A 25,466-nucleotide genomic window follows, 5' to 3' on the forward strand; every position below is an offset into this window, starting at 1 on the left:
ATAGGCCATAACTTCACACTCATTGGGGTGATCTTGGTGTCCTTTCTGTGATCCAATCTTGAGAGCAGGGGTGTGGTGAGGCCAGCTTTCCTTTTCAGGGCCTCCCTACCACTCCACACTGTGTGGACATGGCATGAGGAAGAAAAGCCGAAGTGCTAATGTACCTCCGCCAAAGAACAGGTCCAAGAAAACCCAGAAGACTGTGACCCTGTGCAGCCTGGTTCTGTTTTCCTGAGGAGCTCACAGAAGGACAAAGAAACCTCTAACCAGTTTTCCTCTCCATCTCTTTTCCAGTATACTGAGAAGAGAAGCCTGTGAAAACTGGCACCAGGTGGGTCAGAGCCCGGGGAGGACACTGCCTCTCTATTAAAGGCCAATTTTTGGTTACTTAAAGGCTGACCACTGAGGTCAGGCTGATGTGCACAATGTTCCCCTTCTGACAGGAGGGAAAATTAAACAACAATGGGATTTATTACTAATACTCCATACCAGGGGGGCGGAGTATTAGTAAGCTAATACTATAGCTAAGTATAACCACGTTACCCCTATCTCCCGGTACCGTGAAACCTTGGGTGATACATGAAAAGCCTTTCTTTCTCCTCTCAAGGAGTTTAAAGTCCTTTTTTAAGCTATTCTCTCACTTGGGGGGGGGGGGGGTCCCGCAATCCTGACTCCCAGTGGCAGGAAAGAGTGCACCCCAGGAACGAGGGTGAAACTCAGGGAATTCTACTCACCATCAACCTCGGGAGTAAGGGGTCGTACCTCATCTGAAACTTTAAACCGCTTCAGGAGGGCCACAAACTTCTGTTTGATGTTAGGTTGCTGTAGGAACAGATCACACAAAAGTTCTCAAACAATACCCACCTGTGGATAGTGATCAAATTAGGTCAAGAGAGTGATCCAGAGCCTACTTTTGTAAGGAATCGTGGGAGGACACGAAGACAGAAAAAACAGCCTTTACCCTCTGGCATGTAAAACCCACCAGGGAAGCAGGCACGTGCATGGTTAACACCAGAGCAGTTCCCAGGGCTGTGGGCATAGATAGAAGGAGGAGGTCTCATCCCTCCCTAGGGCCCTCTGCTACCCATGCAGTTCCAGCTCATCCCATTCTCCAGTCCTTCAGAACCACAGTACAGCTTAGTGATTTCCACCTGCATATATGCACAGGCATCTCAAGCCCAGCATTTCCAAGAATTGATCACCTTCTCCTTGTGTTCCCATCCTGGGTATCATTATCACCAACCCCCTGATTAGGGGAGTCTGAACCTAGAGTATCTCCCTTCTCCTTTCTCTTCACAGCCTGGTGTTCACTAACTCCTACTCTCTTTTTCATCTGTAATACCACTGTTTTCCTTCAGGCCTTTCTCCCCACATCTCTGTGGGATCACTGCAATGGCCTTCAGCCACCATGCCCCCACCCTCACACTCCCAACCAGTTTCCAGTCTTGTTCTCTCCAGAGTCCACAGTGATCATTACAAATGCAAATCTTATCAGGATACTCCCCAGATTAGAGGTCTTAATTGGCCCCCAGTGCCCAGAGAACAAAGCTGCAGCATCAAGCCCATGTCTGTCTGAGGGCCGCCTGTCTAGCCTCACCTCACCACCGAACATCTCTCCTTCCTCCCCCACCATTCAAGTGGAAAATGCTTATAGTTCTTTAAAGAATGGTGTGTTGCTGTATACCTCTGGGCCTTCATATATGGTATCTTCTGCTGACTAAACATCCTCTCCCAATCCACTTGGTGTTTTTTTTTTTTTTTTTTTTTGGTGTTCTATTTATTCTTAGAACCCATCTCTCAGCATTTGGTCTGTGGGGTTCTCTTAGCGTTCCTGCTCAGAGTAGGTCACTTTCCCCTGACCACCATTGCTGTCCCTTACACCAAGCTCTATCTTCTGGTATCTACTCTACTGTGTTTTAGTAGCTGGTTTAGATGTTGTCTGTATCCAGACACTGTGATCTCCCTGATGGCACGGACTAGACCTTTCTTATCTCTTATGTTTCTAACTCTAGGCACAATGATGGTTCCTAAGTACTTCCTGACTGAATGATAGACTTGCCATCTGGAGATGGAAGAGACTAACTTGCAAGTAAAGGCTGAGTCAGGCCTTCAAGAAAAAGCAGGGAGAGGGAAGATTGAGAGGGCATTCATAGCAGAGAAAAAAAAAAAAAAGAGCAAATCAATGAGTGTATCTAGAACAAAGTATTCTTGGTAGGGAGAGAAGAATGTGTGAGTGCAAGGAGACAGAAAATAATAATGAACCATTACTAAATCTCTGGTAATCTGACTGGAAAGTGCCTAGAGCTAAAAAAAAACAAAAACAAAGAACAACCTTTGAGGGAGAGGATTTTTTTTTTTTAAAGATATTTATCTATTTAAGAGAGTGAGAGAGGGCAGCCCCGTTGGCTCAGCGGCGTTGGCTCAGCGGGGTTTAAGCGCTGCTTTTGGCCTGGGGCATGATCCTGGAGACCTGGGATTGGGTCCCACGTCGGGCTCCTGGGCTCCCTGCGTGGAGCCTGCTTCTCCCTCTGCCTCTCTCTCTCTCTCTCTGTGCCTCTCATGAATGGATAAATGAAATCTTTAAAAGAGAGAGAGAGAGAGAGCGCGTGCACAGGCAGGGGGAGGGCAGAGAGAGAGGGAGAAGAAGGTTCCCTGCTGAGCAAGAAGCTTGACCAGGGGCTCAATCCCAGGACCCTGGGATCATAACCTGAGCTGAAGGCAGACACTTAACTGAGCCACCCAGAGCCCTGGGGGAATAGATATTAATAGGAGCACTGAACTCTGGTCATATAACTGGATGAAGCTATGGTTCATATAAAACCATGGGGCAAGGTGATTTATGAAGCTCTAGGAGGCACCCTGTGGGAAGAAAATAGGGTCTCTCCATGGTTACAGAGCAAGAGAAAGAACTTAACAGAAGAGGCTACAATACAGAGTGATCCTTCAGTCTCTTCCCATTGCGAGTACAACAGTGTAAAATGTCTGGGCTCTGGGTACCTGCTTTACCCAGGCCATTTTGGAGTGCCAATCAAGGATTAGATACCAGAGGACAACAAAACTTGCTCTCTTTAGTTTTCAATATTCAATGGAGGCAATCAAGGCCATAGTCTTGAGGATTTACATTTAAGCCCAATGATACCTAAGGATGCATGGAGAGATCATAGTGTGGTTTCATGGTGAAAGCCAGGCTCAGATGCAATACATTTGGAAGGTCTGGCCTACATTTATTTCATTCCTGCAGGTGATGGGAATCTCTTCTCTCGGGGTCCCTAGACTAGTTCTGTATTAGATAATCAGGATGTGTCTGGGGAAAAATGAAACTGAGTTTCTGGCTCCTTTGACTCTCCAACACTTTAGCACAGTAACTCCAGAATCAGTCAAAGTTAATCTAGATTGAGAAACAGACTCTAAACTATAGAGAACAAACTGATGGTTACCAGAAGGAGAGGGGTGGGGAAATGGGGAAAATAGGTGGAAGGGGTTGAGAGTACACTTATCATGATGAGCACTGAATAACTTATAGAATTGCTGAATCACTGCATTATATATCTGAAACTAATATAACACTGTAGGGTTAATTCTACTGCAATGAAAATTAAATTAAATTAAACTAAAACACCAAAAAAACCCCAAAGTTAACCTAGAAATCCAGGTATTAAGTGTCTCAATCCAGGACTCTATTTTTACCAAAAATACTGACTTGAGGAAATCTGTGGGAGAAACAATTCAGAGGCATTTGGCTTCTAAGGTTATGGATCCATTAAGGCAGGAACTATATCCAATGTAATTAGACCTTAACAAATCCACAGTTCTAACCAATAACCTATTATTTCTGGGTTAAAATGATGAAAAATGGTGATACTCCTAGAGAAGACTGAGTCTATATATGTGGTAGGCAAGATGTAATTTGAAGTTATCACCTGGAGAAGGGACAAGGGATATCTGAGGCATTCTGTTTCTTAAGGAAGCCTTACCTATTTCAAACTCTAAAACAAGTTTTTTCAACCTATTTTCTATCCTGAGATAACCTGAAAAATATAACATGCTCCTATAAGTAACACTGCTTCTCAACAACAGTGACTCTTAATTAGGTGGTGGTGGTGGAGGAAAAGGAGGAGATAAAGGGGTGTATTGGAACCTCTACGGAATGGCTGTGTGCAAATTTTTAAAAAGACCTCAGGAGGTTTCAATGTACCACTCCCATCCTACCTCCAAACTGAAAATCTCAGGTAAAACATACCCCAGACCTTCGAGGCTCACCCTTGTGATGGCAGAGGCTGAGGTTAGTTTCCTCCGGGTCTTCTTCACTTTCCGTAGGTCTTCATCTTCATAGAACAGGTCCTAAGTGGGTAGGTGGATGGAATGAAATCCCAGGAGGGTCTGGAATTATTTCTGAGACACACTACCTGTGACGGGCTGTGGAAAGTTACCTGCCCATGCAATGGATCATCACTGCCTTCCTGTTCTGATGAAAAACTCTCCTCCTCTTCCTCAGAATAATTGTCAATATCAGGAGAACGATCTGGAAAGAGACACCTTAGTAAGACAACCTTGCAACGCAAAGATCTGGCCTAAGAGAGTTTGGTTGGCTGGAATCAGGGCTCCTGTCAAGTGGAAATATGGCTGGGGTAGAGGAGAGTGCCACAGCCATGGCAGGCCACGTTTTATTCTCAGGGATCTCTAAACTTCTCTTTGATAGGAACATTTTAGGTTTCCCAGGATGGGGAGCAGGTGATGGGGCTTTGACCCACAGGACCTCAAGATACTGCATATATCTTACCAGAGAGCTTGGATTTGATTCCCTCATGGTCAATGGGCTGGCTGGACAGAGAGTAGATCTTTATTTCTGCCACAGGCACGGAGACATCTTTCACGTTGCTATGCAGGCCAAGCACCAGGGCGCCTTCATTAGGGTGCTGCATCACCTGAGACCACAAGTCAGCAATGCAATGCCTCACTAGGGGAGGTGAATTGTCCATTTTCATAAACCTAAATGGATGTGCAAGCCTATGGGAATGGCATTGTGCTAATACATTTTCTTTTTCTTTTAATATTTTAATTTATTTGAGAGAGAGAGAGAGAACACAAGCAGGGGGAGGGGCAGAGGGAGAAGCAGACTCCCCGCTAAGCAGGGAGCCAGCTGTGGGGCTCGATCCCAGGACCCCGGGATTGTGACCTAAGTCAAAGGCAGACAATCAAATGAGCCACCCAGGTGCCCCTAATACATTTCTCACTATCTTTCAAATCCATGCCTACTGTTCTCCTATTGCCTTCAAAGTCTTACTTGAAATGCCAGCCACTGGTCCAGGTTCTGTGCTTAAAAACAAAAATCAAGGCTCAAGACTGAAAATGACTCAGATGAGATGGCTCATCTCTAGGACTACATTTTAGTTTTAGTCCTTGACAGAACTGGTTCTCCAGGGTGGGTGGGGCCACCCTGTATTTATGTCTGGCAATGGGGAAAAGGATCTACAGGACCTGAGAAAATGGAAGGGCTTGACAAAGGTGGGGAAATGTTGTGTTCATAATACTTCACTCCCTATAGTTCCTCATACTAATTCAAAACCTAAAGAGGAAAGATAGATGGGCTGGGACTATCTCACATATTCTATTTATTAAGATCACAAAATACACCTATTTAATGTATTAAAGTAGATATAAGTTTTAAAACTGATTTGTGGGCCAGCTGCATGGGGCTGGGCATGTGGCAGCCACTGAGCTCTGCACAGCAGGGAAAGCCTCCTGGTACCCGCCACTCAGGGAGTTCCATGAAGAATGGGAGGCCACTAGATCCTGCAGACAAGACTGTGATGGATGTCAACTATTTCCAAACAGCAGGATTTGAGGAGCAAGGTAGTGCTTTTCAGGAATAGGAAATTGATGGAAAATCCCTGCTATTGATGACAAGAAATGACATGTTGACAGGACTTCAGTTAAATGGGGTCCTGCTCTGAATATCTGTAAGTATCATGTAAAACCTCTACAGGCAAAACATTGAAACAACTCTTCACAGTACAGCTGAACTGGGTCTTAGACCTCAAAAAATACTAATGACATAATTTCGTTTCATGTGATGAACCTTTGTAAATAGAATACACACGAATGTATATGTAAAGAATTTCAGTCAAATGATATATAATCCTATTGGATAGACAAGGTAACTCATTGGCTGACCTGAACTCAGCCAGGAGGAACAAGGATAACTTGTGGACAGGATGGTTTTCCTGTGAAGCTTGTCAAATAGAGTGATCTTTGACACAATTGAACACTTCTCTCCACTAAAGGGATTTTTCTCCACAGATTGCTTTCCCAAAATCCTTTAAAAAAGACCAAATTGAATGATCTCTTGTTATAGATGTAGGGATATTAAAAACAAGAAAACCTGGGGAAGGGGAGAAAAGAGAGATTGCGATCTCCCTTGAATGCCCCTGCTCCTTAGAGCTTGTGTTATTTGTTTTTTGTTGTTTTTTAAAGATTTTATTTATTCATGAGAGACACACACAGAGAGAAAGAGAGAGAGAGAGAGGCAGAGACACAGGCAGAGGGAGAAGTAGGCTCCATGCAGGGAGCCTGACGTGGGACTGGATCCCAGGTCCCCAGGACCACACCCTGGGCTGAAGGCGGCGCCAAACCACCGGGCCATCTGGGCTGCCCAGCTTGTGTTATTTGGATAGAATTGATAACACTCCTTTTCATAGAGGCTCCTTCAGTTGACCTTGTTAGGGCTTTGCTGGGACCTACTGTGATGTTTGAGATGAACATATGTCATGGCCCTTACAGGAGCAGAACCTCTGAAAACAGAAACTCTGTTGTGTCTTAGGGATACCCATCCATATTCAGCTTCTTTCACAGGAGGTAATGGTATTTTCTGCATAGATTTACTTTCAATTGGCATTTTGTTTCCATAGAAGACAACATTTTTTCACTTTATGATTGGTATTTATAACTAATTTGTTTCTGAAGGAATTTGCCAAGAGTTAAAGATCAAAAAGCCTTGTTACTAGTACAGAATATTTTTATGTATATTCCTTCATGATGGTGTAATTTTTAAAAAGATTTTTATTTTTAAGTAATCTCTACACCCAACATGGGGTTTGAACATATAACCGCAAGACCAAGGGTTGTGTGCTCCACTGACTGAGCCAGCCAGGTGTCCCAATGTGTAATTTGTTTTAATTGCTCTGATGCTTTGTTTGATTTTTAGTTTGAGTACTTGTTTTTAAGAACTTGAAAAGGTGGGCTTGCTACATGTTTGTTCAAAGAGACATTTGTCTGAATTTCTATTTATCAATGCCTTGTTTTTTTTTTAATATTTTATTTATTTATTCATGAGATACACAGAGAGAGATAGGCAGAGACACAGGTAGAGGGAGAAGCAGGCTCCATGCAGGGAGCCTGATGTGGGACTTGATCCCGGGACTCCAGGATCACACCCTGGGCCGAAGGCAGGCTCCAAACTGCTGAGCAAGGATCCCTCAATGCCTTGTTGAATTGGTGCTTTGTGGTCACAATAGCATTATTGCTATTTATTGCTTCAGCTTAAAAAAAAAAAAAAAAAGTAAAACTGATTTGTGGCCCCTTTTTTCCCTTTGTCAGGGTTGAGTGGATTTACCTGGCACATAAGAGAACTACACAAATGAGTAAACATATTGAGGATAATGAGAGCCTGCTTTCATCCTGTTGGAGGAGGAAATTAGAACTATGGGAAGGGGAAAGGCTTATTCTAAGAAGCCCAAATGGTACTGGGTTGGAATTGGTTGGAATGTGAGCTCATGATGAGACAGACATAGACAGGGAAATAGGCATGACATGTTTATATGCATGTATGAGTGTATATACACAGAAGGAGATATATTTCCTAGCTCTATCTATTGAGAGGGAGTAGAAGTAATGACACCTCAACTGGGAAAAGGAATACTTCTGGTACCCAGATCTTGGTTTCTAAATATCATTTTCCACTAAAAGGAACCAGGACTCTTTAGAGAATCAGTTCATTTCAAGGCTGGATCAGGGAAAGTACAAGGTGATATATTATACCAGAAAGTAAAGAAATGTATAAAGAATGATAGGACATATTAAAGAAAAGATATAGGAACCAGCTTGGAGGGACTCTCACTGGCCATATCTGAGACAATTTGAGCACCAAAATAAATAATGACAGTTACAGAAACCTCACTGAATTAAACAGGAATCCATAGGTCCATAACTAATACAAAAAATGAACCAATCAACAAATGGGGAAGAAGAGAAAGCTCTGTTTTACAATAGAAAGTGAACTAAAGTATATAGCAGGAATGATGGGATTAGAAAGTCACTGGCAAGCATCAAAATAATACTTGATTCATGCAAGAATCATTAATAGATGCCACAACTAGTTGGTAAAAACATGAGGAGAGAAAAGGTTGTTACACAGTCTCAAAACATCACTCTATAAAATATTTTTTCATTGGTAAATACAAAAAATGTATTAATTTAGGTTGGAAATCCTGGCAGACATCATCTTAACCAAGCAATAAAAGCTAACCTCACCAGAAATGGAACAAAGTGGTGTGGAGCAGTGCCTGTGTTGCAGAGCAGTACTTCTGTGGTGATTCTGCCCAAAATGCATAACCTGAATCTAATCTTCAGAGAACATCAGACAAACCTGAATTGAGGAACATTCTATAAGGTAACCAGTCTGTACTTTGTTTCTTTTTTTGTAGCCTGTACTCTTAAAAAAATGTCAAGGGAATGAAAGACAAGGCAAATCTGAGGAACTGTTGAAAATTGAAGGAGACTAAAAAGGCACAACAACTAAATGAACATGTAATCCTAGATTAAATCCTGGGCCTTTAAAGCACATTTCTGAGACAGCTGGGGAATGTGAACAAGAACTGTGGGCTGCATGGTGATCTTATAACAATGTTAATGCCCTGATCTTTATGGCGGGAATGGTGCTGACCACACAGGGGAGTTCTTATTTTTAGGAAATTAACACAGCACAGTGTAATAGGGCATTGTGTCTGCAACTTACTCTTAGTGGTTCAGAGAAAATAATATGCATGAAGGTTTATATAGAGAGAGGAAAATAAGGCAAATGTGGTAATATGTTAACACTAAAGAATCTGAGTGAAGGGTATATGGGAATTCTTTACACTATTCTTACAACTTTTCTCTAAGTTTGAATTTTCTTTTAAACTTAAAGAAAAACATTTTGTGAGGGAGAAACTATCTGGATAAAAAGAGGTATATCCTGAATTTCCAATAAAAGAACTGACTTGTAAAATAGAATAAAGCACCCAGCCAGGAGGCTGGGAATATCATTTGCTGGGCTCAACTGGTGGGGCCTGGTGTCTCTCTTGGGCTTTCTGTCTTTTTTTTTTGGGGGGGGCTCTCTGTCTTAAAGGCTGGAGACCATTCCTCTCACCTCTGCCATGTTGATAAGTCCCACAGCCAGGGTCTTATAGCCCAAGATGGTCCGGTTCTTGTAGCGCTTTCTCCTTTGCAACATGATCTGTAGCTTGTTGGCATCTCGCTTCAGGAAATGAGGATACTGCGAAGTACAAAAGAATCAAGCACAGTTAATAAGCAACTGGGTCCTTGGTGGGTTTTCATCCTGCTGGGGATATTTGGTACAACCTTTCTTGCCTGTCTCCTGTCTGTACAAGATGGGGAATCAGGGGTGAAGGAACCACCATTAAGTTGCTGCTGAGGGTCTGATTCTGCAGCTCTGTGGTACACACATGTTCAGAAAACTGCCTCTTTGTTTGCCATGTGATCAAGTGTTTTCTCCATGTGCTTCAATTTGGGCTCCTGGAATTACGATGAGAGACAGACATACTAAAAAGGGATAAGGAGGAGAGGGAAGGGATCAAGATTACAACATGGAGGCGGAATGAGACTGAAGGGGACACACTCAGCTGGGGAGTGGGCTGCAGATTACCAAAGAGAAGTAACAGGGCTGCAGGTAGCCTAAGATAGGATGGGTAGGCTAACAGCCTTATCCAAGGAAAAAGAAAAGCACTTGGGTCTCAGCCTCCTCACTGTGGCTGGCTAAGTGATTGCTTTGGCCCTTTAGGCTAGCTATAGAGGCTCAGTTCATTGGGTGACTTTAATTCAATGGGCTATAGCTGCTCTTGGATAAAACAGTCTCCAGATTAAAGGACTATTTAGGGACTAGACTGGACATCAATGACCTAAGATTGAGTACTCACCTGGAGGGAGAAGGTTAATTGGAGTTCTGTTTCTACCAGTCCACTAGCTGGAAGGATGATCTCGTTGGAGCGAAGAATCCTTTTTGAACCCTGAAACCAAGAAAAAATAGGTCAAATTTGTATCATCAAAAATCAGATCAAAAGAAATACTAAGTTTGCAAACTTTTTATTTATTTATTTATTTATTTATTTATTCATGAGAGACACACAGAGAGAGAGGCAGAGACATAGGCAGAGAGAGAAGCAGGCTCCCTCAGGGGAGCCCAATGCAGGACTTAATCCCAGGACCCCTGGTATCACAACCTGAGCCAAAGGCAGATGCTCAACCACTGAGCCACCCAAGTGCCCCTGCAAACAACATTTAAACTCTATTAACTTGGTCCTGGGATGGAGCCCTGAGTTAGACTCCCGGCTCAGCAGGAAGTCTGCTTCTCCCTCTCCCTCTGGCTCCTCCCCTCCACTCATGTTCTCTCTCACTCCCTCTGTCAAATAAATAAACAAACAAACTTAAAAAATTTAAGACTACATTCTTACCAAATAGTTGATCAATTTTTATTATACTCAATAAAATCAAGCCATATCATATATCATAGGTATGATTTAAATGTTTTATGCCAAAAAAAAATGTTTTATGCCGTGTTCATAAAAGGTTTTCACATAAAAGCAATTTATTTCTTCATGAGTTTTCCTAACATTCCCAAAGAAGAGCAGGCAGGTAGCAGTACCTTGAGGTGGGGTGTGATCTCCCCATGCTCATCTCTGCTTCCATTCTTCCTCTCAAATTGACACTTCACCTGCACTGTCTTATCTTTGGGCCTTTCTTTTCATGTGCTTTTTTTCTTCTTGGATGCTCATTCGTGCTTCTACATACTGCTAAGGCACTCATCTTTCAGGTCTCAGCTTAATGTTTTCCCAGGAACTTTCCTTTCAGCCCTACCCCTCCAACCTGACAACGGGCTAGATACCCCAACATTTTTAGCTCTAAAAATAAAGATGGGCCAAATATGCCTAAAGTGTAAAAAGAGATCAGCAGGAGGGCCTAAGGAATGCCAGTAAATCTGTATAAATTACTTTTCAAAAAAATTAAAAAATTGACAATTTAAACACAATGAAATGCCCAGATTACCAGTACACAGATCAATTAGTTGATAAACACATATACCTGTGTAACCCACATCTGCCTCAAGACATGCATCATTTCTATTGCTCCATAAAAACTCTGATCGGGCAGCCCTGGTGGCTCAGTGGTTTAGCGCCACCTTCAGCCCAGGGTGTGATCCTGGAGTCCTGGGATCGAGTTCCACGTCGGGCTCCCTGCATGGAGCCTGCTTCTACTTCTGCCCCCCCCCCATGAATAAATAAATAAAATCTTAAAAAAAAACAAAACAAAACTCTGTGATCCTTCCCAGACAATTCTACACTGCTCTCTTGGAGGTAAGCACTGTTCTGGTTTCTTTCACCATAGGTTAGTTTTGCCAATCCTAAAATTCCATATAAATGGAATCATACAGTATGTACTATTCTGGTTGGGCTTCTTCAAACATCATCTTTTGAGATTCATACAGGGTATTGCATGTACTAGTAGTTCATTCCTTTTTATTGCCGAGTTGAATTCTATTCTATGAATATATCACACTCTGTCCATTCTACTTTGCTGAACATTTACATTTAGGTTGTTTCTGGTTTTTGGCTATTATGGCTAATGCTGGCATTCTTTTTTTTTTTTTTTAAGATTTTATTTATTTATTCATGAGAAACACACAGAGAGGCAGAGACACAGGCTCCCTGCTTCTCTCCCAGGACCTCGGGATCACGACCTGAGCCAAAGGCAGAGGCTCAACCACTGAGCCACCCAGGCATCCTTAATGCTGCCATTCTTGTTACAAGTCTGTGTGGACATGTTTTACCTCTTCTTGGGCAAACACCTAAGGGATGAATTTGCTGGGTCTGTATGTTTAACTTTATGAGAAACTACCAGACCAATTTCCAAAGTGTTGGTACCTTTCCCATTCCCAGAAGCAGTATATGAGAGCTCTAGTTATTCCATATCTTAACCAGTAGTTGGTGTGATCAGGCTTTGAATCATGGATTCTAATGGGTACATATAGTGAAATATCGCTGTGATTGCAATTTGCATTTCCCTGATGACTATCAACCACCTTTCTATTAGTTTACTGGTCGTTTGTAAATTACCATTTTGAAGCGTCCAGGTTTATCTGGGTTTTCAAGTTTTAAGAGTTTTGTTATGTATACAAGTCACATGTCAGAAATAAGTATGTAAATATTTTTTTGCCTATTCATTTTCTTAATGGTATCTTTTGATGAAGTATTTAATTTTGATCAAGTGTACTTTATTATTTTTTTTATGGTTAATGCATTCCTACCTAAGAAATCTCTTGGCTATTCTTAAGATTATGGAATTATTCTGCTGTGTTGGAGCAGATACTCTGCTGTTTCCCTTTAGAAATTTTATAATTTTAGTTTTTATATTTAGGTTTTATATCCATTCCTAATTTTTGTTTTTACAAAATGCAAATTTTGTTTAATGCAGGAAGGAAAATCTAAATACAATATTTCACAATGTTTTGTAATGAGAATAGTGTTATATCATACCAATTAAAAATAATAAAGGAAATTCTGCCTCGTCTGTTGGATAACACTTTTTGTAGTAACCACTATTACGAACAATCTTTTTTTTTTTTTTTAGATTTTTATTCATCTATTTATTTAAGAAAGAGATAGAGACAGGGCATGAGCAGGGAGAGGAGGCAGAGGGGGAGGAGGCAGAGGGAGAGGGAGAAGCAAACTACCCTCTGAGCAAGGAGCCTGACAACACAGAGCTCAGGACTCTGGGATCATGACCCAAACCAAAGGCAGACGCTTAAACAACTGAGCTATCCAGGTGCTCCGTGAACAAGAATCTTAACAAAGTTTTCACCTGAGTTTATGGATTTATTTGATTTTTAAAATCTCCATAAAATGAAGCTCAGAAATCCTGAAAAGAATTCAAAATGTGTTTTATATATAGCAGTGGTTCCAACCAGAGGTAGGAGACATTTGGCAATATTTAGAGATATTTTTGGTTGTTATAACTGGTGTGTGCGCGAAGTATCTCTAGAGTGTAGAGGCCAGGGTTGTTGCTGACCATCTTACAATGCACAGAACAGCCCCACATGTTCGATGCTGCTGCTGAGAAACCCTGCTCTAGCCGAAACCGCATCTCCACTGAAGACATGGCTTCTGGGTTAACTCTCCCAAATGGTGGCTGTTTTTTTTCCCATAACCCACATACCACCAGACTGGAGATGGGGAAGGTGTCCTTCTTGTTTTCTTTTTTTTTTTTTAAAGATTTTATTTATTTATTCATGATAGTCACAGAGAGAGAGAGAGAGAGAGAGAGAGAGGCAGAGACACAGGCAGAGGGAGAAGCAGGCTCCATGCAGGGAGCCGGACGTGGGATTCGATCCCGGGTCTCCAGGATCGCGCCCTGGGCCAAAGGCAGGCACTAAACCGCTGCACCACCCAGGGATCCCTCCTTCTTGTTTTCATCATAAGCTCTAGAACATTCTCCCCTCCGTCACTCTAAAAACCCTATTCTGAATTGATACCCTTAGTTCATACTGTCCTCTATCCCTTGCTGTTGCTGGGTATAGTCATTCCTGCTCATTTCTTTTCTTTTTTTTTTAATTAATTAATTAATTTATTTATGATAGTCACACAGAGAGAGAGAGGCAGAGACACAAGCAGAGGGAGAAGCAGGCTCCATGCAGGGAGCCTGACGTGGGATTCGATCCCGGGTCTCCAGGATCGCGCCCTGGGCCAAAGGCAGGCGCTAAACCGCTGCGCCACCCAGGGATCCCCCTTTTTTTTTTTTTAATTTTTTTTTTATTTATTCATTTCTTGATTTTAGCTCCTCACTCACTGTTCCTCTCCTCAGTACTACTCCAGCCATAACTCTCTCTGATTTCAAAATACGTTCTTTCCTATACTTTGGCTGCCTCAATCCCATAATCCCTCTCTTCCAATGATCTTGTTCTTATACTGTCTTACCTACTCACCCATACGGTTATACTCTTATCTTTACCAATAATTATATTACCAATAAATTGGATCTTATCATTACCAATAAGTACAACCAATACCTAATCTCAGTTTCATGCACCCCACTCTCTGATTACCCTTTTCAGCTCATTCTCTCTGGTTTGTCAACAACAATAATCCTTCAGGCCTACCAGGGCCTATAATCCAAGGATCCTTCCATTGTTTCAGTTTTCCTCAGGCTCCTGCTGTCTCTCTTTTCTCCTTACCCAGTTTAATGCCATAGTCAATCTTTATAAACATGTGCTAGCATACAAACTTAATTCCTGTCCTCTGCTGCTATTCTGCTATACTCATTTGGTAAATCACAACCCTGTTTAAAACCAACTGTACCAGGTGAACATGCCCAGAGAGAATCATATAATCAGGCAAACTGGTTTGTCTGTAATATATGACCTTGAATTTGTAGTGGGCCGACAAAGCAGCCTGGCAATTACTCTGTATTGTCCCAAGTCTTTACACTTTTCTACTCTACTTGATAATGGTACCTTCTCATTTTTCCTCAAACCCCTAACGCCTCCTTACTTCTCCTCACTCTAAGCTGATAACTTTGACAAAATATAAGCAATAGGAAAAGGGTTCCCACAACTCCCAGCATACCTGCCTATTTAGCACATATGCTCATGTTTCCTTCATCCCTCCCGGTACAAAGATGAAGGCTCCACTCCTATCTAAAGTCAACCATTCCACTTGGGCATCAGAGCTCATCCCTTCTCATCTGCTCAAGTGCTCTTCAACCAGTCTTTCCTCTCCTACATAATCAACTTTCCTTTTTATTCTGGATCATTCCCATTAACAAACATGCTGTTATTTCTCTCATCTTAAAAAAAAAAAACCTCTCATCCCTAGGTGCCCTGCTGGGTACCAACCTGTATCTTGCTTTCACTTGATAGCACACTCCTCAAGGGCTGTCTTATTTTTACTCTCCTGAAATCCTTTTATTTCTCTTAAATGCATTCCACTCAACCTTCCTATCTCCACCATGCCACCAAAAATGCTATTGACAAGGTCTCAAATAATTTTCACTTTAAAGAATCTGATATCTGTTCTCATCTCCTTTGATCTATCTGCAGCTTTTAATAGGGCTGATCACTCCTAACTTCCAGCAACACATCCTTCCACGGATGTGGAACCCCATACTCTCTTGGATTTCCTCTTATCCTCTGGCTACTCTTTCTTGGTCTCTTTGCTCTCCTTGCTGACTTCCTAATGTTGGAAGTGCCTGTGGCCTAAATCCTTAGACCTGTTCTCTTTTCTATATTCACTCCACTCCTAATTCTCTCATCCAATCTTAGGGTCTTAAATATACTTAAATATACTCTCTAGATTATATCTCTATACCAGACCTACCTCCTGGACTCTAAACCCATATATTCAATTGTCTATTCAACATCTCCTCCTGGATGTTTAATAGGCATCTGAAACAATACGATAAGCTGAGTTTTGGATTTTTCCCTCCAAATCTGCTTCATCCACAGTCTTCCATCTCACTTAACGGCATTTCCACCCACCAACTGCTTAAGAAAAAATTCTGGCAGGGTGCCTGGCTGTCTTGGTCAGTAGAGCATGTGGCTCCTGATCTTGGAGTCATGAGTTTGAGTGCCTTGTTGGGTGTAGAGAGATTGCTTAAATAAACTTTAAAAAGATGGGATCCCTGGGTGGCGCAGCGGTTTAGCGCCTGCCTTTGGCCCAGGGCGCGATCCTGGAGACCCGGGATCGAATCCCACGTCGGGCTCCCTGTGCATGGAGCCTGCTTCTCCCTCTGCCTATGTCTCTGCCTCTCTCTCTCTCTCTCTGTGTGAATATCATAAATAAATAAATAAAATTTAAAAAAAAAAAAAAAAAAAAAAAACTTTAAAAAGATAAGGGAAGGGGAAGGGATGAAAAAACTCTGGTGCTGCCCTCATCTCTCGCCTGAATCACTATTATGGCCTGTTAACTGGTCTTCCCGATTTCACTTTCCCATCTATAAGTCTCTTTACCACACAACAACCAGAACAATCCCATCGTTCCTTTGCTCAAAACCCTCTACTTCACGCAGATTGAAAGCCAGAGACCTTGTAATTATCTGCACATCCTGTCCCCCCTACTTCTTTGACTTCATCTACTGTTCTCATTCCTCTCCAGCCTCACTGGGCACCTCCTCTTTTCTCTTGATTCTATCAGACATATTCCTGCCTTAGGGCCTTATCTTGCCTTTTCCTTCTGCCTAGATTGCTCTTTCTCCAGATATTGCATAGCTCTCTCCCTCACCTCCTTCAAAGTCTTTACATAAATGTCATCTTCTCAATGAGGCCTACCCCTGATCACCACATATAATTTGTAACTTCCCTCACCCATCCCTTTATCTTATTTCTCCACAGGACATATCTCCTCCTAATAGCAGCAGCCCTCACTATTTGAACTCTTGCTATCCAAATATGTGCTATAAATACTTGTAAAAATTTCTATCCCAATTGCATTATCTGAATTGCAAACCTGTTAAAACCAATCTACGAGTGCCAGTAACAGGACATAGAATGCAGGGCAGTCATAGGATCACGGTGAGCACTGGCACTTCTTTTTTTATTTATTTTTATTTTTATTTTATTTTTATTTATTTATGATAGTCACAGAGAGAGAGAGAGAGGCAGAGACATAGGCAGAGGGAGAAGCAGGCTCCATGCACCAGGAGCCTGATGTGGGATTCGATCCTGGGTCTCCAGGATCGCGCCCTGGGCCAAAGGCAGGCGCCAAACCGCTGCACCACCCAGGGATCCCAGCACCGGCACTTCTAAAGCATGGTGCTTTACTGTTCTCATCTTTCCCACCCTTCTCCAAAGATTTGCTCTTCATGGGTCCCAGTACTTGCTTCTTCAGGTGCCTGGGGCACTACCAACTTGGGTCTAATTTGAAAATTATCTTTATTATCTTTACGTATCATCTTTAAGCTATGTAACAGCATATCTTCATTTGTAGTATAGAAGCAAAACAATTTATATCTGATACTACAGTATCATTATTTATAGCACATAAAAGTACACATTAAGGAGTATTAAATGCAGTAAAAATTAGGTTCCTGGTGTTTTAAATGCTTCTTTTTTTAAAAAATACAAGATTATTGGTGAATGGTCACAAAGATACTTAAGAGTGCTGCAGTAATATTTGAGGAAATAGGTGGAGGTTTCTTGGATGTCTGAGAATTCATTATTATCTTTCCCATTTAAATAAAGGAAGATAGGCTGCTGCCATCCAACATGTTTCTCAGAATGGATTAGATTTCAAGGAAAGCCTGTAGATAATGTCCTTATTGTGTTTGTTGTCTCCTTCCTTCTACTACAATGATTCTTAAAGTTTTCAGTCTCAGAATCTTTTTACACTCAAAAATTATATACCCAGGATGCCTGGCTGGCTCAGCAGTTGAGCGTCCGCCTTCAGCTCAGGGCATTATCCCGGAGTCCTGGGATAGAGCCCCATATCAGGCTCGCTGCATGGAGCCTGCTTCTCCTTCTGCCTGTGCCTCTGCCTCTGTGTGTGTGTGTGTGTGTGCGCGCGTGTGTGTGTGTGTGTATCTCATGAATAAATAAAATCTTTTTAAAAAATTATATACCCAAAAAGCTTTTAGTTATGTAGGTACATCTATCAGTTTACTGTATCAGGAATTATAATTGAGATATTTAAAAATATGTATTAAAATTCACTTAGGGACGCCTGGGTGGCTCAGCGGTTAAGCATCTGCCTTCTGGCTCAGGGCATGATGCTGGAGTCCTGGGGATCGAGTCTCACATCAATGACTTTTAGGGATACTCAGAGTTGTGCAAACATTACCACAATTAATTCTAGAGCATTTTCATCATCCCAAAAAGAAACCCCATACTCTTTAGTTGTCACCCTATTAACCTTCTCAGCCCCTATCCCCAGTTGCCTATCCCCTAGGCAACTACTAATTTACTTTCTGACTCTATCATTTTACCTATTGTGGATATTTCATATAAATGGAATCATACAATATGTGGTCTTTTGTGCCTGCCTTTTATTTAGCACGATGTTTTCAAGGTTTGTCCATGTTGTAGCATGGACATACTACATTATTTGTTTTTATTGCCAAAGAATACCCATTGCATGGATATACCACCTTTTACATATCCACTTATTAGTTAATGGACCTGGTTTTTTCCCAATTTTTAAGTATTATGAATAGATGCTGCCATGAACATTTATGTGTAAGGTTTTATGTGGACATGTTTTCACTTCTCTTGGGCACCATCTAGTAGTGGAATTGCTGCATCACCTGGTAACTCTATGTCACACCTTTTTAGGAACTGCCAGTCTGTTTCCAAGGTGGCTACATCATTTTATATTCTCAACAGCAGTATGAAGCAGGGGGCATACTTCTACATTTCTGCGAATCTCTTTAATGCCTGGCTAACAGAAGACAGCTGGATTCTCCTACCTGCTTCTGTATTCAATTTGTTGCAAAATATTGTTTTGGTTGAGTATATGAAAAAATCAATACTCAAGGAGATACGAAGTTAAAAACAAAGGAAGGAGGCTTTTGTAGCACTGTTAAATATTAAAATCCAATTTATTAATAGAAAAAGGACATCAGTGGAAAAACTGGGAAATCTGAATAAAGCCTTTAGTTTAGTTAATAGTATTGTACCAACGATAATTTCTTAGTTTTGATAAATGTACTATGATTAAGAAAGATGTTAACCCTGGGAAAAGCTGGGTGAAGGGAATATAGGAATTCTATGTACTATCCCTGCACCTCTTCTGCAAATTTAAAATTATTTCAAAATAAAGTGTTAAAAATAAAATCCAATCCATTGGTCTATTTTGTTCTTAGAACAGATCTTTTACCCAGCATGATTTTGTAACATCATGCATTGGTAATTTGGAAAGCACTGGTTCACTGAGTTAGGCAAACATTTCAAATGTTACACATTTTACTATTTGTACAATTTAAAAAATTATTATCATTACTATCACCACTGATCTCTTTAGAAAAGTCCTTAAGAACTGAGAAGCTGGGAAGCTTATAGTGACAGACACATTTTCCAAAATTCTAATTTTCATTTGAAAGATCCAATTTCATTTATCATTGGCTTAAAGTATTTTCAGTTGTTTCCCTTGAAGTGATAGGTTCACTTTGTTTGTTTTCAAGAAAATATCTTCCAAGTAGCTGAGTCGGAATAACCAGATTGTCTGTTCTTTCACATAAAAATAGTGCTCCATAACAAAAGCAGCTACTTAGTGAATTTATCTGAGAGAGAGAGAGAGAGAGCATACATGCACAAGCATGAGTAGGATAGGTGCAGAGGGAGAGAGAATCTTAAACAGGCTCCACACCCTGTGCAGAGCATGGGGCTCCATCTCACAACCCAAGATCATGACCTAAGCTGAAATCAAGAGTCAGATGCTTAAATGACGGAGCTACCCAGGTGCCCCCAAAAGTAGCTATTTTAATTCACAACTGACTTGGACAAGTATTTAAGACAAGAAACATACTTCACTATGAAGTAGAAGTACTCTCTATGCATATTTGGGACACCTGGCGGGCTAAGTCAGTTAAGTGTTCAGCCCTTGATTTCAGCGTGGGTTATGATCTCAGGCTTATGAGCCCTGCAGCAAGCTCTATACTCAATGGGGAGTCTTAAAAAAAAATGGGGAGTCTTTTTGAGATTCTATCTCTTCCTCCTTCTGACCCCCACCCCTCCCCACAACGTGTACTCTCTCTCAAATAAATAAATCAATCTGAAAAAAAAAAAGAAGTATTTTATGCAATTTCCCATTTCTGTTTTATCCTCTCACTGCTGTGTCTCCTGTGCCTGTAGCAATGCTTTGCATATAATAGATGCTCAATAAAAACTTATTAAATGAATGAAGAAATGAATAAACAAGTCACTGGATAAATGAATGTGATAACATCTGTAATTACTTTCAGCTTCTTGGAAGAAAAGCAATAAAAAATTCAGAATATTTATAGTTTTTTTGTTATAATTTAAAATTTTACAGAATGTTAAATATTTAATCAGGAAATAAAGGATATTATTTCTTTTGGCAAAGGCATTTGACTGTGGGAACGGCAAAAACAGCGGGCAACTTTCGGAACTATACCAACAGTGTTTGCATTGGAAAGCAATAGCTTTTAGCAAAGGCAACAATTTCTGAAAATGGGAACCCTGCCCATGACCTAGAAATGGGTGTAAGATCAGGGCAGGAAGCAAAGACACTGAAAATCTCCACTTGTGCATCATTGTCTCATACTTGCTTTTTCAACATGCCTGGGAACGTTTCACAAAATTTGGAGGAATTATGTACAAAGATGAACAGGGAATTAGAATATAAAGTAGGACATGCACAAATTCATTAGGAGTGCTCAAATGCTTTAAGTTTTGTTTTGTTAATATTTTATTCATGAGAGACACAGAGAGAGGCAGAGACACAAGCAGAGAGAGAAGCAAGCTCCTCATGAGGGACTTAATCCCAGGACCCTGGGATCACGCCCTGAGCCAAGGGCAGATGCTCAACCGCTGAGCCAACCAGGTGCCCCAAATGCTTTAAGTTTTGAGGACTAAATGAAGATAACATATTTACCTCAGAAAGAGAACTGAGGACCTCTTCCATGTGCATGGTACACATACTGTGAGTGCTACAGATGTGGATTTTAATACTAGAACAATAAACTACTGCATCATAGCTGATCTAACTAATAAAATATGCTGGTTAGTAGGGAGTTACCATATAGTTCACTACTTTTCAATGAGTAAGAATTCACTAAATATACCATTCTTAAGCTGAAGAATCTAATTATTATTTAATGACTCCAGGATCTCAGTAAACTCTAGGGAGTCATCATTAGGAAGGACTTAACAGTTAAGGAAGGTATAGCAGTGGAGCTTAATGAGATTATATCAATTATCTGCTCTTTAGTTTCTAGTACCACTTCCGCCACCTGGTAATTAGCTGGCAACAGGTAAACTCCTTAACCTTCCTGTAGTTCAGTTCTCCCTTCTTTCCTGAACTTTGGGAATGCTTACAGTATGAATGTTTGTGAAACATTCTTGAAGATACTGAGTAAGGATCTTCAAGGATACTCCTATAAAGAGTTAAATGTGTGGCTTACTTAGAAGTTAAAATATTCTAGTAAATTTTTAATTGCCAAGTCTGAAACAATAATCTATTAATTTCTTCTACCTTATAGAAAACCCCCAAAGTGCTTCTCCAATCATGCATTGTTTGGACCCAGAAACCCTGGATGTAAGACTGAAACAGGCATTGGCCACCACAGCAATTTCTGAATCATTTATCAAACAGTTTAGCATCTGTATCACCCAATCTTGATACTGTACTAATCCTGTTAGATATGCAGGGCAGGAAGGTCCAAGTTTTTAGTCTTCAGACAAAGAAACTAAGTGGTTTAACTAAGAAACAGAACTGGGACTCATTAGGTCTCATGAGCTCAGACATTTTACACTATTGCTCCTTGTGTGGCTGAGAGGAAGGAAGGAATGGAGGGAAGGAGAGAAGAGGTAGCCATCAGTATTTCTGGAGTCCCAACAGTAGGCAAAAAGTTTCCAGCTTCCTTGGACCCTGAATAAACAATCCTGCTCAACTCACCTGTAGCTTCACAGCAATGACCACTGAGTTCAGATCTTTGTCCATTTCTTTAAGCATGACAAGTTTCTTCAGGGTCAAGCTGAACAGCCTAGAAAAATTTTGAGAAAGACAATCCAGTCAAACATAAGGAACTTATGAGAAAAGTGACAGATGATGTTGGGGAAACACTGTTTTACCTCTTAGAGTAGGAATGTTAGAATGCCAAACTGTGTCCTCCTTTAGTAAAAGAGCACCTTCCTATTTAACTCTGATACTTGAGAATTGTCAAAAGGTACCTTATTCCATGAACTTCTGTGGATACCCAATGATCTCAAGGTAAAACTGACATACTTTTTTACTCCTAATACATGGGAGCAATTTCTGAGAGGAGAGGGGGATAGGTATACCAAGGGCAGGCATAGATGTTTATTTTGCTTATTCGGTCCCTCTTCTACTTTACATCTAATCACACCTGAAACATTTACAGCTGTAAATTTGTAGCAACAAAGAGATAATCCACACAAATGAAAAAGATATTATTTGCAGAAAGTGATTTAAATGGCCACAGTTTGGATTTTAACTGAATTGCGCATCGGGTAGCAGGAAATCCTCAGTGCCACAATCAGGGAGTCCCCCTTCACTCAAAGAGAACTATCCCTTGTTCTTGAGTCAGGAACTATAATCTGACTTGACCTTGCCTAACCAAGACAGGCTACCCTGGTCTTCTAGTAGGAGCTGGGAGGTAAAAAATTAATACTGTCTTTCTGCTTCTGGTTTGAGTAGTTCGAGTTCAAAACATTCTCTTCCTTGGAGAGGCTATGGTGAATGAGGAGTCATACAAAGGATGCTGCTTACTAGAGTCATAACAAGTCCTCAGATTAGACTCCATTTTACGCTCCCTCTTTCCACTGCTGTAGCTCTCTTGCCCCTGTTTACTACTTGTCTTACCTTTTTCTACTCCTTCATCACACTGTAAGCTCCAGTCATATTGAATTTGTTAGGTCTTTGGGTACCACACTCCTCTGGGCCTTCTATGAAAGGGCTGAGCACAACAGTGTAGTTGCTCAGCAAATATCTGTTAAATAAAATTTTAGAATTTCCTAATTCCTCCTCAGTCATTGACTAGGGCTCCCTCAACTGTGCTCCTAAAACCTGCTCAGGTTTGCTAAACTGGAATCACCTGGGTTCATGCTCATTCTTCCAATATCTCCCCCTCAATGCCTACCCACAGTGTTGTATGTTTCTCTTTTCCCTTCAGAGTAGAGATGTGCTAGCCCCAAAGGAACTCTGATTCTGCCAACACCGAAGGGATTATTACATTCCACATAGTTGGCTATTAAGAAATATAACTACAAAAAAAAAAAAAAAGAAATATAACTACATTGTTCAACTGATTTTCAAGCCTTGCCAGAAAGGAAAGGGAATATGACTGGAGGAACAAATGGAAGAGACTGGATATACCACATTTTGTTGCTCATCAAAGGCTGCTAATTATGAATGCTTTCAATGGGTTAGGTTTTTGCTTCTTTCCAAAGCAAACATTTTCTACCTTTAGACTGATCGGGTGCTTAATAAACTCACTGCAAGATATAAAGAGTCACAAGGATAAATCTGGAACATGTGTTTCTTTCCCTTTGCTGTGATCCTTCTTTACTCTTTTACACATTCCACATATTTAGTGAGCATTTCCTGGGCACTGGATTAGTTGTTAAAACTAAAAAGGATGTGGCCCTTAGCCTCATGGAGATGACACAATCCAGAGGGGAAGACAACTAATGACTTACATTATACTACTTGTCTTCCGCTCTTTCATGTGCCGCAAGGCTCTGGACCATCTTTCCTCTTACATAACATATAAAAATTGTAGGATGATATGGCAGAGTTTTGTTAGGAAGGAATAACACATCACAGACCAATAAATGTTTATTGAACAAATAAATAAGGCTTTACGCCACAGCACTTATGTCAACTAGCCAAGAATGATTTAATACATTAGGTAACAAAGCAATAGCAAGACTGGATATGCTCAGTGTTTGCTTAGAAACTAGACACACCACATTGATTTCCATTTTATTGGCAATCAGTTCAATAGATCTTTTTATTTGTGTTTTTAATGGTATGACTCAAAGAGATGTGGGGGCTTAAATGAATTCTAGTTCTTCAAAATATAAGAAAAATGTCTATGACTCATTATGCATCTACCAGGTACCAGTTGCTGGATATATACTGTGTTATCTCATGTAAGTCTCACAGTAATTCTAAGGGGTGGGAAATATGCCCATTTTACAGATAGGGATGCCAGGAGGATTAAGAGACTTGCCCAAGATCACACAGAAAATGGTCGAGCCAAGATGCAAATTTAGGTCTATCTTAGCCAGAACCCAATTTAAGTTACTTACAAGGCACTTTATTAGAAAGTTAGAAGAAATTATTTAATTACAAGTAAATATTTTCAACATATATTTTCATATAACAGAAAAAATTCAAGGAAATAGACAAATTTCTCCTTAAACCCACACTTACACATAGTTGACTGTAACAGTCCCAGACAGTTCTAAGAATGACTAAGCCTGACAGAGCCTGGCAAGATGTTCTGACTGGAGGTGCCGCAATGCATGAGAGGCTGAGTTAGATTCTGATCCTTGGTTTTCTTGTTACCCTGTTTTCTTGGTTGGGTACTTCTTTATGCAGTAAAAATACAGAATCTATGGCCTAAAAGGAAGGGTCCTTCTCTGAGCATATGCCTTTTAAAATTTTTTAATTTTGTTTTTACAGAAAAAGAGCACAAACGGGGAGTGGCAAGCAGCAGGAGAAGGAGAAGCAGGCTCCTGGCTGAGCAAGGATCCCAATGTGGAGCTCCATCCCATGACCTTGGGATCATGACCTAAGCCGAAGGCAGACACTTAACCGACCAAACCACCCAGGCATCCCCATCATACTCCTGTTCTAATCTGTTTTTCTACAGCAGAAAAAAAAAAACAACTTCACACTAAAATTATAAACAATAATAATTCCAAGTGTTGGTGAAGATGTGGTATAACCAGAAGTCCCCTGTGTGGCTGGTGAGAGTGCAAAATTGTACAATCATTAAAAAAAAAAACCGTTTAGTAGTTTATTTTTAGTAGACATTAACTACATTCCTATTCCTATGCCTTGCTCTCAAGAGAACCCAAGAACAATGAGGGCACAGACCAAAAAAGACAGGTACAGGAGGGGTGCCTGGGTGGTTCAAATGGTTAAGCATCTGCCTTCTGCTCAGGTTGGATCCCAGGGTCATAAGATCGAGCCCCACATAGGGCTCCCTGCTCAGGAGGGCAGTCTGCTTCTCCCTCCCCTGCTGCCCCTTCCAGCTCTGCTCATGCATTCTCTCTCTCAAATAATAAATAAAATCTTAATAAAAGGTACTATTGGGGTGATATGTTCACTATCTTAGTTGTAGTGATGTTTTCAAGGATGTATTTATGTCAAAACTTGTCAAACTGTACACTTTAAATATGTGCAGTTTATTGCATGTCAATTATATTTCAATGAACTGTTTTTAAAAAAATATTTTATTATTTGCTTGAGACAGCATACACATGCAAGAGAGAGATC

At 40.8% G+C, this 25,466-nt stretch overlaps 1 protein-coding gene and 1 long non-coding RNA gene across 3 annotated transcripts in view; one reads left to right on the plus strand and one right to left on the minus strand.

Annotated features, from left to right (window-relative positions):
* LOC112659442 (phosphofurin acidic cluster sorting protein 1) overlaps nucleotides 1-25,466 on the minus strand; it is a 161,451-nt gene that overhangs the window by 43,055 nt on the left and 92,930 nt on the right. For both annotated transcript variants that reach the window (XM_049096879.1, XM_025446243.3), the window contains exons 2-8: nucleotides 21,894-21,981; nucleotides 10,194-10,283; nucleotides 9,407-9,532; nucleotides 4,781-4,925; nucleotides 4,431-4,522; nucleotides 4,261-4,341; nucleotides 763-822 (exon numbers count right to left, since the gene is read on the minus strand). In XM_049096879.1, coding sequence (XP_048952836.1) covers nucleotides 763-822; nucleotides 4,261-4,341; nucleotides 4,431-4,522; nucleotides 4,781-4,925; nucleotides 9,407-9,532; nucleotides 10,194-10,283; nucleotides 21,894-21,981 — 682 coding nt within the window. The remainder of the gene's footprint in view (nucleotides 1-762; nucleotides 823-4,260; nucleotides 4,342-4,430; nucleotides 4,523-4,780; nucleotides 4,926-9,406; nucleotides 9,533-10,193; nucleotides 10,284-21,893; nucleotides 21,982-25,466) is intronic.
* Nucleotides 293-25,240, plus strand: LOC125752983 (uncharacterized). The gene is made up of 3 exons (XR_007403736.1): nucleotides 293-331; nucleotides 8,477-8,668; nucleotides 24,648-25,240. It is a non-coding gene; the product is annotated as an uncharacterized LOC125752983 (long non-coding RNA).

The sequence above is a fragment of the Canis lupus genome, chromosome 18, assembly GCF_003254725.2.
Source record: "Canis lupus dingo isolate Sandy chromosome 18, ASM325472v2, whole genome shotgun sequence".
Taxonomy (NCBI): domain Eukaryota; kingdom Metazoa; phylum Chordata; class Mammalia; order Carnivora; family Canidae; genus Canis; species Canis lupus.